Below are 14395 nucleotides of genomic sequence, written 5' to 3' on the forward strand. Positions count from 1 at the left end.
GTCCCGTGAAAGATATCGTGGGCCGGCTCCTTCGCTGTTGTCCCGGGTGCGTTTGAATTCGAGCATGACGCGGATTGGGAAGGTTCAACTGAGCTCACTGAGCTTGCTTTCCCCGATAAGCGCATAAAAGCTCGAGAATGAAGAATTCAGAAGTTATTCTTAGGTTTAATTTTGCTTAACTGTAATTATTATTCAACACATTGTAACACTGCCCGGATACGGTGCACTGAATATTCGTCGTCCGTTGTCAACAGATATCCTGTGCTATACGTAATTTCGTGTGTCGGGGAGAAAAATGGCAAAGTAAAGATCGTTTCCAGCTTTTCTGCAATAAAACTGTGCTTTGTTATTGATCCTTCCTTAAAGGGGAAGTATCATGGGGTTTTTGATATCTTTTGTCAGAAATGATGAAATAAGACCTTCAATCAGCTGCCAAATAATTCTAGAATGACGAGAGGAAAGAAATCAACTCAATTCTAGAAAGGAACAACTCGTGATCTGTTCTAGCGCATTTTGGAAAACAAAAATGTAAAAACTTGAAAAACATTAGCCTAACGTTTTTCAAGTTTCAATCCATACTGGCCTATTCTGTCTCTGGGCAGAGGCACTAATCGACAGTTTTATTGCACTGGGGTGATAATTTATAACAAACTTGACAATTATTTCGTTGTTTCTGCTGACAGACAAACATTTTTGGGTTTTGAAATGACAGCAAATTTGCGTGATACTTCCCCTTTAATCCTTGCTTAATCTTTGCAGAATATCCCCGGATTTTAGCCAACTCGGTGTACGGCCTCGTCGGCTAAGTATCAGACGGTATTCTGCGCGATATCGCACTTAGCCACGCTTTCATAATGAGGCGCAAAGCAACTCGGAAATGGCCAAACGCATGCGCAGAAAGAAGGCGAAGAAACAACTAGCGCCAACGTCTGTTTAGCAGAACATTCTTGTAGGAAAGACTGACTTGAAGGTACTAAGTATCCGTATTTCCAAATGTACATTTACAAACTAGTTAAAAACCGAGGAGGAACAATTACACAAACGATATAAACTAGTTTTATTTCAGCAAACAAATAAAAACAAAACAGATCAACACTCTTTCTTAAGAAAGACAAAACTTTTGCCAAAAAAAAAAAAAAAGATTTTCCTTTTCGCTGATGTCGTAATTAGAACTGAACTAGTGGTCACAAATGATATTTTACTAATAATGCACAGTTTTCTGTACCACCTTAGAGAGTTAAATGTGATTTCCCTTAAGCGTTTCGGGATATAAAATGGCTGCCTAAATTCAAGAAATCATAATCAGTTTTCCCTCGCTAAACTTCTAACACTTTTTGCTTATTCGTAGATTCAAGTCTTCGTCTAAACGCTGTTTGTTGTTTAAGAAAGAAGGCCAGTGCTTCTTCAAAAAAGAAACCATCCTTTATCCCAGCACCTTAAAACAGTCCACAAAAGCATACCAGTCAAAATAAGCTCACTTGATGGCTAAATGATAGAACAGTTAATTGCAATCGGTTACAACAAAATACTGTGATTTTTCAGACACGCATAATATTGTGAATTACTTTCTGCATCGGCAAAACACTTTGCAGTCGAAACCAGTATTGCTTATTTCAGTTGATGGCATTTAACATTTAACGAGGTAAACATGATTGGCCGAGGGTCCACCTTCACCATCACCTTTGCAAGCTGTGGACTTTCCATAATCGTCAAAGGTCTGTAGTGCTGTTGCGCTGGCTGCACACCAACCACCGTTCTGAACTGCAAACATCTTGTAGCCTGCTCTCATTGCAGCCACGGCGCACTTCACAATGGGGTTTTCCCGAGTAGAATACGATCCATCCAAAATAGGATCTGTTCCTTCCAAGGTCTCAATTGTTCGACTTGAGGGACCCTCGTCTCCAGGGTCTCCCCTCTGACCATCCCCTGGACTTGAGGCGTCCTTGTAGCATCCAATACTATCATACCCTGGAGATACAAGGACACGGAGCATAAAACTTCCTCGCACAAACCATATAATGGATTATCAAGTAGAGTTTTAATATAAAGAAAAGGCGGTTGTTAAGCGATGGTCGGCTGAAGATCATATACTTTTCATTTTAATGTACCATCAAACGTCTGAGCTTAAAGTTACTTTAGTCTTTTGAGAGACTAACACTGAATAACAACAGCAATACCAGCAACAAAAGTTCCCATACGATTTCGACCCATCCTATGAAATAGTGTCTTGAAATGCATTTGGTGACCGGATGAACAATAGCTGTGCGCATGACAAAATTATTATATGGACCACAAAGAAGCATGCGGAAAGAACATGACTATTTCTGCTCACTGTGGCTAAAGGTCGTACAGCTACTTCCTTACCTAAGATGTACACTTCATTCGCCCACCATCCACCTTCACCATATCCATTACAAGCTGTGGACTTTCCGTACTTGTCAAAGGTCTGTGGTGCTGTTGCGCTGGCTGAACACCATCCACCATTCTGAACTGCAAACATACTGTGTCCCGCTCTCATTGCAGCCACGGCACACTTTGCAACAGGGTTGACCCGATGATAAAACGGTCCATCCAAAATGGGATCTGTACCTTCCAAGGTTCGGATAGCTCGAGATGAGTTGTCTTTGTAACATCCGACAGAATGATATCCTATGAAAGCCGCATCCGAAAATGCAGTGAGTAACCTTTCATTGCTACAAACTAAATGATATCTCAGTAATTATCACTAATCATAATATCTACTCAGCGTTGAAATACGTTTCAGAAAGGAGTGTTAATATCACTGTTCATGATCACCGGTGGATACCAGCTTCAAAAGGAAAAATAACGTAACATTATCTGATGTCATCTCCAGCAGAGATACAAGTCTTCGTAGCAAAGGCTTGCCTGTGGTTAAGGCTGCCTGAGAGCTTTGGATTAGTAGTCTATAATGATCAGTTACATTAGGAACAAACTTTGTACCCACATTTTCGTTCTAGTGTTAATGAACTCTGGCATCCTTTGGAGTATTAAGAAACCACTGTCTCTAAACCCTCTTGCTACTGCCTGTCAATAGACCCTTCTCCAAAATGGCGGCAACAGATTTGAATGAGTTAAAATTGAACTGAATAAAAAACTGATACCAGCACTGGAAAGAGCACCTTAACTTTAGTAACAATGCAAAGTTTCAGCATATTAGGTGTTATATCAGCTTAGGAAAATGTAAGATTAAAATTTGACAAATTTACATACGTTGGTGTGACTGGGGGTATACGTCATACCCTCAGTCATACAAACGTCGATCTGTAAATTTTTCAGTTTTCAACTTACATTTTCTCAGCTGATATTACAACTGATATCCTGAAACTTTGCAGGGTTACTAAAGTAAACATTCTCTTTCTATTGCTCGTATACGTTTTTAATTTTAACTTATTTAAATTTTCGGCCGCCATTTTGGAGAAGGGTCAGAAAATGTGATCTTAATTGTCATACAATTTGGTTTGCTTTAAATTTCTCCAGAAATTATTATTGGTTTGAGACGCTATAGCAAATACTTGAAAGAGTGTTCCATCTGATTTCCAAAACATCTCTAGGATGATTAAAAAGAACTCGGGTGCGCCTCGCTTTTCAATCCACTTCTTGGTGTGAAACACTCCGTTCCTCGTGTGTGATACATTACTAATCATTCGTCCTCCGCCGAGACTAAAGATAAACCTCTCCAAGCTAAACAAGAAAAGTAATCCAAGTTACTTAGTTTGATAGCTTCAGAAATATCGAACGAGATCCCTCAAAAACCGTCGGAGCAGGTAGGATTAAAAATCAAATTCTCTTTCTCCAGAGCCGGAAGGCATGCGATTGGTTTCTTACCTTTGAGGACAAACACTTGATTGGCCCACGGTCCACCTTCTCCATCCGCTTGACAAGCTGTAGATGGTCCATATTTGTCAAAGGTCTGTGGTGCTATTGCACTGGCTGCACACCAACCACCATTCTGAACTGCAAACATACTGTAGCCTGCTGTTATTGCAGCCACAGCGCACTTTGCAATGGGGTTGGCTCGAGAAGAATACGATCCATCCAAAACGGGGGCATTGCCTTCCAAGCTTCGGATAGCATGATTTGAAGTGTCGTTATAGCATCCAATAGAGTCATACCCTAAAGAGTTATTCAAACGCCATTAGTAATTCATAAGCCCATTGACCTATCAAATGGTCGATAATACATCACGTGCAGTGGCTTTATATCGATAAACCTCCTCCTTATTAGTGTGCAGTGTTTTATCAGTTGATAAAACACTCCTCATTAGTATGCGGTGTTTATCTCGTATGCTAATTTCCAACGTTCACAAAATTATTTCCAGGAATGTTTTTGAAGCCGTTCAAAAACCTCACGGCACGTGTCTTATCGGGTCTAAAACAACTCGGCTGCGCCTCGTGGTTTTAAAGCCGATAAAACACTTCTGCTCGTTTTTTAAACATTACGTAACACACTTGCAAACTCATTGCACCAGAAATTATTTAAAAAGGAAAGGAAGTATTATTAGAAATTCATCACTAATTCAATGATAGAAACTGTATTTCTCGCGGTTTCCAAACCATACTAGAGAGATATCCCTAAAAAATTAAACTGAACTCAAAAGATAAGCTGAAATCAGTCTTACACGACATTTTGATAGCTTCAAATTATTTTTTACCCGCATAACAGCAAAAGACAATACCGAGTCGTAATGCACAAAAAAAGGCAAAATGATAGACTATAGTTTCAAAAATACTCAACGTGTAATCCTTGAAGGTGTTGGCAAAGGTAGGAGTATAAAAGATTTAATTCTTCATTTCCAGAGCTGGCAATCTTGTGACTAAGAGGATGCTTACCTTCGGTGCCACTTCCTTGGTATATATACCCTAAAGAAGAAATACAACATAGCGTAAGCCTTCACCTTCAAAACTGTATAAAATGTAATGCTTAGTTTCATTTGTTTTATTTCCCGATTTCCAGAGGGGGCAATCTTGGGACTGCTTGTTTACCTTTGACTCCCTTAGCCTGGTGTTCATATCCTAAGGAAGACACACAACATATAGTAAGCCTTAAAATTCAAAACTGTACAAAATATAATGCTCAGTTTCATTATTTCCATTTCAAAAGAGGGCAATCTTGTGACTTGTTGCTCACCTTTGACGCCTTTAGCATGGTGTTCATATCCTAAGGAAGAAACACAACATAGCGTAAGCCTTCAACCACAAGACTGTATAAAATGTAATGCTCAGTTTTATGTTTCCATTTCCAGAGCAGGCAATCGTGCGACTACTTGCTTACCTTTGACGCCTTCAGCGTTCCGTTCATACCCTAAGGAAGAAAGACAACATAGCGTAAGCCTTCATCTTCAAAATTGTATACAATCTAAAGCTCAGTTTGATTGTTTGTTTGTTGTTGTTTTTTGTTTTCATTTCCATAGCAGGCAATCTTGTGACTTGTTGCTTACCTTTGACGCCTTTGACGTGCCGTTCATATCCTAAGGAAGAAACACAACATAGCGTATCAGCCTTCAATCTCAAAACTGTATAAAATGTTAGGCTGAGTTTCATTTTCTTTATATTCAGAGCGGACAATCTGGTGACTACTTGCTTACCTTTGACGCCTTTAGCGCGGTGTTCATACCCTAAAGAAGAAACACAACATAGCGTAAACCTTCAACCTCAAAAAAACAGTGTGAAACCTAAAGTTCAGTTTGTTTGTTTGTTTGTTGTTGTTGTTTTTTGTTTTCATTTCCAGAGCAGGCAATCTTGTGACTTGTTGCTTACCTTTGGCGCCTTTAACGTGCCGTTCATACCCTAAAGAGGAAGAAACACAACATAGCGTATCAGCCTTCAACCTCAAAACTGTATATAATGTAATGCTCGGTTTAATATTTTTTTATTTCCAGCGAGGGCAATCTTGTCACTTATTGCTTACCTTTGACGCCTTTAGCATGATGTTCATATCCTAAGAAAGAAACACAACATAGCGTAAGCCTTCAACCTCAAAACTGTATAAATCTAATGCTCAATTTCATTTTTTTTTCCAGAGCGGGCACTCTGTTGATTGCTTGCTTACCTTTAACGCCACTAGTTTTGTTTGTTTGCCCTAAGGAAGGCACACAACATATCGTAAGCCTTCACCTTAAAAACTGTATAAAATTAAAAACTCAGTTTCTTTGTTTTGTTTTGCCTTTTTCTCATTTCCAGAGCGGACAATCTTGTAGCTGCTTGCTTACCTTTGACGCCTTTAGCGTGGTGTTCATACCCTAAAGAAGAAACACAACATAACGTAAGCCTTCAACCTCAAAACAGCATGAAACCTAATGTTCAGTTTGTTTGTTTGTTATTGTTGTTTTTTGTTTTCACTTCCAGAGCAGGCAATCTTGTGACTTGTTGCTTACCTTTGACGCCTTTAGCGTGCCGTTCATAGCCTAAGAAAGAAACAAAATGTAACTTAAAGCTGCCAAATTCATTAATTCAAAACTGTTTAAAATCTAAAGCTCAGTTTCAATTTTTACAATAACTGTCCAAATTCCCGCGCGCTGATTGGCTCGTAGCTATTGTCTATAAGAGTACAGACAATAAAAATGACGTCAGACGTAACGCGCGCGCTTTCTCAACGAAAAAAAAATAGCCAATTTCGCTCGTACTTTTTCCATGTTATTGTAAAAAACAAATCGACGGCAGTTTTCTATGGTCTATACTCTTATAGACCATAAAATGACGCCATAAAATGTCCAAAACTTGGCAGTGAAACCACTCGCCTGCGGCTCGTGGTTCCACTTGAGTTTTGAACATTTTTTGACGTCATTTTATGGTCTATAAGAGTATAGACCATAGAAAACTGCCGTCGATTTGTTAATTTATCATTTCCAGGGCGGGCAATCTTCCCTGTCCGGAAGGGGAGGGGAGACTCTCATATAAAAGTGACGGGGGTGATCGTCGGAAATTTTGAAAACCACTCCTACAAGCTTAAGGTACCAGACTTCTAATTTGTGGGCGTGGTCCGAACAATTTTTTTTTACCCCTTAGAGGTACCAAATCAGTAGATTAACATTTACTTCTTCTCAAATATTTCGGCTCAATATCCTAAAAGGTACCAACAAATCTCGGACGGAAGTCGTTTTAGATTTTAACACCCTAAGGGACACCAAACCACAACTGTTAACTTTTTTATGGTTCGCCCCGCCGGCGAGAATCTTGAGACTGCTTGCTCACCTTTGACGCCTTTAGCGTGGTGTTCATACCCTAAGGAAGAAACACAACATAGCGTTAGCCTTCAACCTCAAAAGTGTATAAAATGTAATGCTCAGTTTTCATTTTTTTTTTCCTTTTCTAGAGCGGGCAATCTTGTGACTCCTTGCTTACCTTTGAAACCACTAGTTTGGTTTGTTTGCCCTGAGGAAGACACAAAACATATCGTAAGCCTCAGTTTGTTTGGTTTGTTGTTGTTGTTTTTTTCTCATTTCCAGAGCAAACAATCATGTAACTGCTTGCTTACCTTTGACGCCTTTAGCGTGGTGTTCATATCCTAAATAAGAAACACAACATAGCGTGAGCCTTCAACCTCAAAACTGTATAAATCTAATGCTCAATTTCATTTTTTTTTTCCAGAGCGGGCACTCTGTTGATTGCTTGCTTACCTTTAACGCCACTAGTTTTGTTTGTTTGCCCTAAGGAAGGCACACAACATAGCGTAAGCCCTCACCTTCAAAACTGTATAAAATTAAATGCTCTGTTTGTTTTGTTTTGTTTTTTTTTTTCATTTCCTGAGCGGACAATCTTCTGACTAGTTGCTTACCTTTGACGCCTTTAGCGTGGTGTTCATATCCTAAGGAAGAAACACAACATAGCGTGAGCCTTCAATCTCAAAACTGTATAAAATGTAAGGCTGAGATTCATTTTCTTCAATTTCAGAGCGGACAATCTTGTGACTGCTTGCTTACCTTTGACGCCTTTAGCGTGGTGTTTATATCCTAAGGAGGAAACACAACATAGCGTAAAACTTCAATCTCAAAAGTGAATAAAATGTAATGCTCAGTTTTCATTTTTTTTTTTCATTTCTAGAGCGGGCAACATTGCGCAAGCCGTCAACCTCAAGACTGTATAAATCTAAAGCTCAGTTTCATTTTTTTTAATTTCTAGAGCGGTCACTCTGTCGATTGCTTGCTTACCTTTAACGCCACTTGTTTGGTTTGTTTGCCCTAAGAAAGACACACAACATAGCGTAAGCCTCAGTTTGTTTGTTTTTATTTATCTCATTTCCAGAGCGGATAATCTTGTAACTGCTTGCTTACCTTTGACGCCTTTAGCGTGGTGTTCATACCCTAAGGAAGATACACCAACATAGCGTAAACCTTCAACCTCAAAACTGTATAAAATATAATGCTCAGTTTCATTTTCTTCATTTTTAGAGCGGACAATCTTGTGAGCGTGGTCCGAACAATTTTTTACCCTTAAGAGGTACCAAACCAGTAGGTTGACATTTACTTCCTCACAATCTTGTGACTTGTTGCTTACCTTTAACGCCTTTAGCGTGGTGTTCATACCCTAAGGAAGATACACCAACATAGCGTAAACCTTCAACCTCAAAACTGTATAAAATATAATGCTCAGTTTCATTTTCTTCATTTTTAGAGCGGACAATCTTGTGAGCGTGGTCCGAACAATTTTTTACCCTTAAGAGGTACCAAACCAGTAGGTTGACATTTACTTCCTCACAATCTTGTGACTTGTTGCTTACCTTTAACGCCTTTAGCGTGGTGTTCATACCCTAAAAAAATAGGGTGAACCTTCAGACTAAAAGCTGTATCAAATATAATGCTGTTTTATTTATCAATTTTTTTTTCATTTCCAGAGCAGGCAATCTTGTGACTGGTTCCTTACCTTTGACGCCTTTAGCGCGGTGTTCATATCCTAAGGGAGAAACACTGGTGTAAGCCCTCAACCTCAAAACTGTATAAGATGTAACGCCCAGTTTGATATTTTTCATTTCCATAGCGGGCATTGAAATCTTGTGACTATTTGCTTACCTTTAACGCCACTAGTTTGGTTTGTTTGCCCTAAGGAAGACACACAACATAGCGTAAGCCTTCACCTTCAAAACTGTATAAAATGTAAGGCTGAGATTCATTTTCTTCATTTTCAGAGCGGACAATCTTGTCACTACTTGCTTACCTTTGACGCCTTTAGCGTGGTGTTTATACCCTAATAAAGATAGACAACATAACGTAAGCCTCCAACTTAATTAATTCTAAAGCTGTTTAAAATCTAAAGCTCAGTTTCATTTTTATCATTTCCAGAGCGGGCAATCTTCCCTGTGGGGCGGAGGGGGGAGGAGGGCGGAAGACTCCCATATAAAAGTAACGGGGGTGATCGTAGGAAAAAGAACTCCTAAAAGGTACCTGATTTCTGCTTTGCGGGCGTGGTCCGAAAAATTTTTTACCCTTAAGAGGTACCAAATCAGTTGGTCGACATTTACTTGCTCTCATATTTCGGCTCAATACCCTAAAAGGTACCAACAAATCTCTGACGGAGGTCATTTTAGTTTTTAGCACCCTGAAAGGTACTACGACCACCCGGTGAGAATCTTGTGCTTAGTTGCTCACCTTTGACGCCTTTAGCGTGTCGTTCATACCCTAAGAAACAAATACAACATAGCGTAAGCCTTCAACCACAAAACTGTATAAAATGTAATGCTCAGTTTTTTTTTCATTTTCATTTCCAGAGCGGGCACTCTGTTGATTGTTTGCTTACCTTTGACACCGCTTGTTTGGTTTGTTTGCCCTGAGAAAGACACACAACATGGCGTAAGCCTTCACCTTCAAAACTGTGCAAAATCTAATAATAATAATAATAATAATAATAATAATAATAATAATAATAATAATAATAATAATAATAATAATAATAAACAACGTTTATTTCTTATATTGCGCAGTCTAACATGCAATTAAGATATGATCGAATGCGCATTACAACAATAAAATCTTAAAGTAATGAATGGCTAATCTAAATAATCTAATGCTCAGTTTGTCGGTTTCTTCTTTCCTTTTTTTTTATTATCAGAGCGAACAATCTTGTGACTGCTTGTTTACCTTTGACGCCTTTAGCGTGGTGTTCATACCCTAAAGAAGAAGCACTGCAAAACTGTATAAAATCTAATGCTCAGTTTCATTTTTTTTATTTCCAGAGCGGACAATCTTGTGACTTGTTGTTTACCTTTGACGCCTTTAACGCGGTGCTGATACCCTAAGGAAGAAATACAACAAAGCGTAAGCCTTCAACCTCAATTGTATAAAATCTAATGCTCAGTTTCATTTTTTCATTTCCAGAGCGGACAATCTTCTGACTTATTGCTTACCTTTGATGCCTTTAGCGTGGTGTTTATACCCTAAGAAAGATAGTCAACATAACGTAAGCCTCCAACTTAATTAATTCTAAAGCTGTTTAAAATTCAAAGCTCAGTTTCATTTTTTTCTATTTCAAAAGCGGGTAATGTTGTGACTTGTTCTTTACCTTTGACGCCTTTAACGTGCCGTTCATATCCTAAAAAAGAAATACAACATAGCGTAAGCGTTCACCTTCAAAAGTGTATAAAATTTAATGCTCAGTTTTATTTTTTCCATTTTCAAAGAGGGCAATCTTGTGACTTGTTGTTTACCTTTGACGCCTTTAACGTGACGTACATATCCTAAGAAAGAAACACAACAAAGCGTAAACGTTCACCTTCAAAACTGTGTAAAATGTAATGCTCAGTTTCATTTTATTTGTTCATTTCCTAAGCGGACAATCTTGTGACTTGTTGCTTACCTTTGACGCCTTTAGCGTGGTGTTCATACCCTAAGGAAGATACACAACATAGCGTTAGCCTTCAATCTCAAAACTATTTAAAAAAATGTAATGCTCGGTTTTCATGTGTTTTTTTTTTATTTCCTGAGTGGACAATCTTCTGACTAGTTGCTTACCTTTGACGCCTTTAGCGCGGTGTTCATACCCTAAGGAAGAAACACAACATGGCGTAAGCCTTCAACCTCAAAAGTGTATAAAATGTAATGCTCAGTTTCATTTTTTTTCATTTCCAAAGCGGACAATCTTCTGATTTGTTGCTTACCTTTGACGCCTTTAGCGCGGTGTTCATACCCTAAGGGAGACACACAACATAACTTAAGGCTTCGCCTTGAAAATAACTGAATATAATCTAATGCTCAGTTTCGTATATATATTTTTTCATTTCCAGAGCGGGCAATCTTGTGACTGGTCGCTTACCTTTAACGCCACTAGTTTGGTTTGTTTGCCCTAGCGAAGAAACACAACATTGGGTAAGCGTTCAATTTCAATTTTCAATGTAATGCGTAGGTCTATTTTTTCCATTTTCAAAGAGGGCAATCTTGCGATTTGTTGTTTACCTTTGACGCCTTTAGCTTGGTGTTCATATCCTAAGAAAGAAACACAACATAGCGTAAGCCTTCAGCCTCAAAACTGTATAAAATTTAATGCTCAGTTTTCGTTTTTTGTTTTCATTTCCTGAGCAGACAATGTTGTGACTACTAGCTGACCTTTGAAGCCTTTTGGGTGGTGTTAATACCCCAAGGAAGAAACACAAGACTGAGCGTAAGCCACCAACTTTATTAATTCAAAACTGTTTAAAATCTAAAGCTCATTTTTATCATTTCCAGAGGGGCAATCTTCCTCGTGGAGGAGGAGGAGGGGGGGGGGGGGGGGAAGGGGAGGGGACTCCGGTATAAAAGTGAGGGGTTGATGGTCGGAAATTTTGAAAAGATCCGCTAAAAGGTACAAGAATTTATTTTGTGGGCGTGGTCCAAAACAATTTTTACAACTGAGATTTACGAAATCAGTTGGTTGACATTTAGTTGCTCTCAATATCCTAAAACTGGTACCACCAAACTTCTGACGGAAGTTATTTTATATTTTAGCACCCTAAGGGGTACCAAACCACGACTTTTAACCCCTGAAGGATACGACGATTACCCCCGTGACTTTCATCTAGGAGAACCCTGCCCCCTCCGGGCAATCTTGTGACTGTTTGCTTACCTTTGACGCCTTTAACGTGGTGTTCATACCCTAAAGAAAGAAACACAACATATGGCAAGCCTTCAACCACAAAACTGTATAAAATATAATGGTCAGTTTAATTTTTTTCCGTTTCCAGAGCGGGCAATCTTGTGACTAGTTTCTTACCTTTGACGCCTTTAGCGTGGCGTTCATAGCCTAAGGGAGAAACACAACATATGGTAAGCGTTCAACTACAAAACTGTATAAAATGTAATGGTCAGTTTATTTATTTATTTATTTTTCATTTCCATAGTGGGCAATTTTGTGACTTGTTTCTTAACTTTTGACACCTTTAGCGTGGTGTTCATACCCTAAGGAAGAAATGAACACAACATAACGTTAGCCTTTAACCTCGTTTCCTGAGCGGACAATCTTGTGGCTACTTGCTTACCTTTGACGCCTTTAGCGCGGTGTTCATAACCTAAGGAAGAAACACAACATAGCGTAAGCCTTCAACCTTAAAACTGTATAAACCTAAAGCTCAGTTTCTTCTTTTTTTTTTCATTTCCAGAGCGGGCACTCTGTTGACTGCTTGCTTACCTTTCACACCACTAGTTTGGTTTGTTTGCCCTAAGGAAGACACACAACAAAGCGTAAGCGTCTACCGTCAAAACTGTGTAAAATCTAATACTCAGTTTGTCGGTTTCTTCTTTCCTCTTTTTTTTATTACCAGAGCGAATACTCTTGTGGCTACTTGCTTACCTTTGACGCCTTTAGCGTGGTGTTCATAACCTAAGAAATAAACACAACATAGCGTAAGCCTTCAACCTTAAAACTGTATAAAATCCAATGCTCAGTTTCCATTTTTTTTTATTTCAAAAGCGGGCAATCTTGTGACTTGTTGTTTACCTTTGACGCCTTTAACGTGCCGTTCATATCCTAAGGAAGAAAAACAACATAGCGTAAGCGTTCCCCTTCAAAACCGTATAAAATGTAGTGCTCAGTTTCATTTTTTCCATTTTCAAAGAGGGCAATCTTGTGACTGGTTGCTTACCTTTGACGCCTTTAACGTGACGTACATATCCTAAGAAAGAAACACAACAAAGCGTAAGCGTTCACCTTCAAAACTGCATAAAATGTAATGCTCAGTTTTCCTTTATTTTTTTTCATTTCCTGAACGGACAATCTTCTGACTAGTTGCTTACCTTTGACGCCTTTAGCGTGGTGTTCATACCCTAAGGAAGAAACACAACATAGCGTGAGCCTTCAACCTCAAAACTGTATAAAATGTAATGCTCAGCTTTTCAATTTCTTTTTCATTGCCAGGGCGGACAATCTCGTGAGAACTTACTTACTTTTTACGCCTTTAGCACGGTGATCATACCCTAAGAAAGACACACAACCTAGCTTAATCCTCGAACTTAATTAATTCAAAATTGTTTTAAATCTAAAGCTCAGTTTCGTTTTTTCGTTTGCAGAGCGGACAATATTTCCCGTGGGCGGGGCGGGGGGGGGGAGGGGGGAAGTACTCCCATATAAAGTGACGGGGTTGATCATCGGAAATTTTGGAAAAACCCCCCAAAAGGTACCAGAATTCTGTTTTATGGGCGTGGTCTCAACAATTTTTTTTTATCCCCAAGAGATACCAAATCAATTGGTTCACATTTACTTCATGTCATATATTTTTTGGCTCAGTACCCTAAAATGTACCACCATATCTCTGACGGAAGTCATTTTAGATTTTAGTACCCTAAGGGACACCAAACCACAAATGGTAATCCCTGAAAGGTACTACGATCACCCCTGTCACTTTTAATTGAGAGTACTCCCCGGGGCCAATGTTGTGACTAGTTGCTCACCTTTGACGCCTTTAGGGTGGTGTTCAAAACTCTTTAAAATCTAAAGCTTGATCAGTGTGATTTTAATCCTTTCCAGAGCCGGATAATCTTCTCCGTGGAGAGGTGGGGGGGGGGGGGGGGGGGTCTCCGGTATCAAAGTGATGTGGTTGATCGTCGAAAAGGTTGAAAAGAATCCCTAAAAGGTACCAGAATTCTGTTTTGTGCGCGTGGTGCGAACAATTTTTTTACCCCTAAGAGGTACCAAATCAGTGGGTTTACATTTACTTCCTCTTATAATTTTCGGCTTAATATTCTAAAAGGTACCAACAAATCTCTGACTGTCATTTTGAATTTTAGCACCGTAAGGGGCACCAAACGACGAATTTTAATCCCTGAAAGGCACAACAATTACTCCCGCCACTTTCATCTTGGAGACCCCTGACCCCTCCAAGCAATCTTGTGACTACTTGCTTACCTTTGACGCCTTTAGCGCGGTGTTCATACCCTAAGGAAGAAACACAACATAGCGTAAGCCTTCAAACTCAAAAC

At 39.2% G+C, this 14395-nt stretch overlaps 1 protein-coding gene and 2 long non-coding RNA genes across 4 annotated transcripts in view; 2 read left to right on the forward strand and 1 right to left on the reverse strand.

Annotated features, from left to right (window-relative positions):
- Nucleotides 1–928: 928 nt before the first annotated feature.
- The window catches only part of LOC146467294 (uncharacterized), a 285496-nt gene continuing 272029 nt past the window's right edge, over nt 929–14395 (reverse strand). Inside the window, exons 12-48 of the mRNA XM_085126196.1 lie at nt 14322–14351; nt 13214–13243; nt 13063–13092; nt 12918–12947; nt 12771–12800; nt 12609–12638; nt 12460–12489; nt 12350–12379; nt 12195–12224; nt 10806–10835; nt 10657–10686; nt 10512–10541; nt 10091–10120; nt 9750–9779; nt 9602–9631; nt 9171–9200; nt 9026–9055; nt 8880–8909; nt 8737–8766; nt 8514–8543; nt 7795–7824; nt 7637–7666; nt 7495–7524; nt 6395–6424; nt 6230–6259; nt 6070–6099; nt 5929–5958; nt 5778–5807; nt 5606–5635; nt 5459–5488; nt 5293–5322; nt 5149–5178; nt 5004–5033; nt 4851–4880; nt 3847–4134; nt 2365–2649; nt 929–1968 (exon numbers count right to left, since the gene is read on the reverse strand). Of these exons, the coding sequence (XP_084982322.1) occupies nt 1628–1968; nt 2365–2649; nt 3847–4134; nt 4851–4880; nt 5004–5033; nt 5149–5178; nt 5293–5322; nt 5459–5488; nt 5606–5635; nt 5778–5807; nt 5929–5958; nt 6070–6099; nt 6230–6259; nt 6395–6424; nt 7495–7524; nt 7637–7666; nt 7795–7824; nt 8514–8543; nt 8737–8766; nt 8880–8909; nt 9026–9055; nt 9171–9200; nt 9602–9631; nt 9750–9779; nt 10091–10120; nt 10512–10541; nt 10657–10686; nt 10806–10835; nt 12195–12224; nt 12350–12379; nt 12460–12489; nt 12609–12638; nt 12771–12800; nt 12918–12947; nt 13063–13092; nt 13214–13243; nt 14322–14351 (1934 nt within the window). The 3' untranslated portion in view covers nt 929–1627. The remainder of the gene's footprint in view (nt 1969–2364; nt 2650–3846; nt 4135–4850; nt 4881–5003; nt 5034–5148; nt 5179–5292; nt 5323–5458; nt 5489–5605; nt 5636–5777; nt 5808–5928; nt 5959–6069; nt 6100–6229; nt 6260–6394; nt 6425–7494; nt 7525–7636; nt 7667–7794; nt 7825–8513; nt 8544–8736; nt 8767–8879; nt 8910–9025; nt 9056–9170; nt 9201–9601; nt 9632–9749; nt 9780–10090; nt 10121–10511; nt 10542–10656; nt 10687–10805; nt 10836–12194; nt 12225–12349; nt 12380–12459; nt 12490–12608; nt 12639–12770; nt 12801–12917; nt 12948–13062; nt 13093–13213; nt 13244–14321; nt 14352–14395) is intronic.
- On the forward strand, nt 4978–8964 carry LOC146467295 (uncharacterized). Of its 2 annotated transcripts, none has more exons than XR_014867824.1 (3): nt 4978–5056; nt 7333–7414; nt 8851–8964. It is a non-coding gene; the product is annotated as an uncharacterized LOC146467295 (long non-coding RNA). The 2 variants fall into 2 exon arrangements; XR_014867823.1 differs by lacking the exon at nt 4978–5056 and adding an exon at nt 6169–6282.
- On the forward strand, nt 12430–14362 carry LOC146467296 (uncharacterized). The gene is made up of 3 exons (XR_014867825.1): nt 12430–12512; nt 12580–12667; nt 14299–14362. It is a non-coding gene; the product is annotated as an uncharacterized LOC146467296 (long non-coding RNA).

Source organism: Pavona decussata, unplaced genomic scaffold, assembly GCF_977016875.1.
Source record: "Pavona decussata unplaced genomic scaffold, jaPavDecu1.1 SCAFFOLD_137, whole genome shotgun sequence".
Taxonomy (NCBI): Eukaryota; Metazoa; Cnidaria; class Anthozoa; order Scleractinia; family Agariciidae; genus Pavona; species Pavona decussata.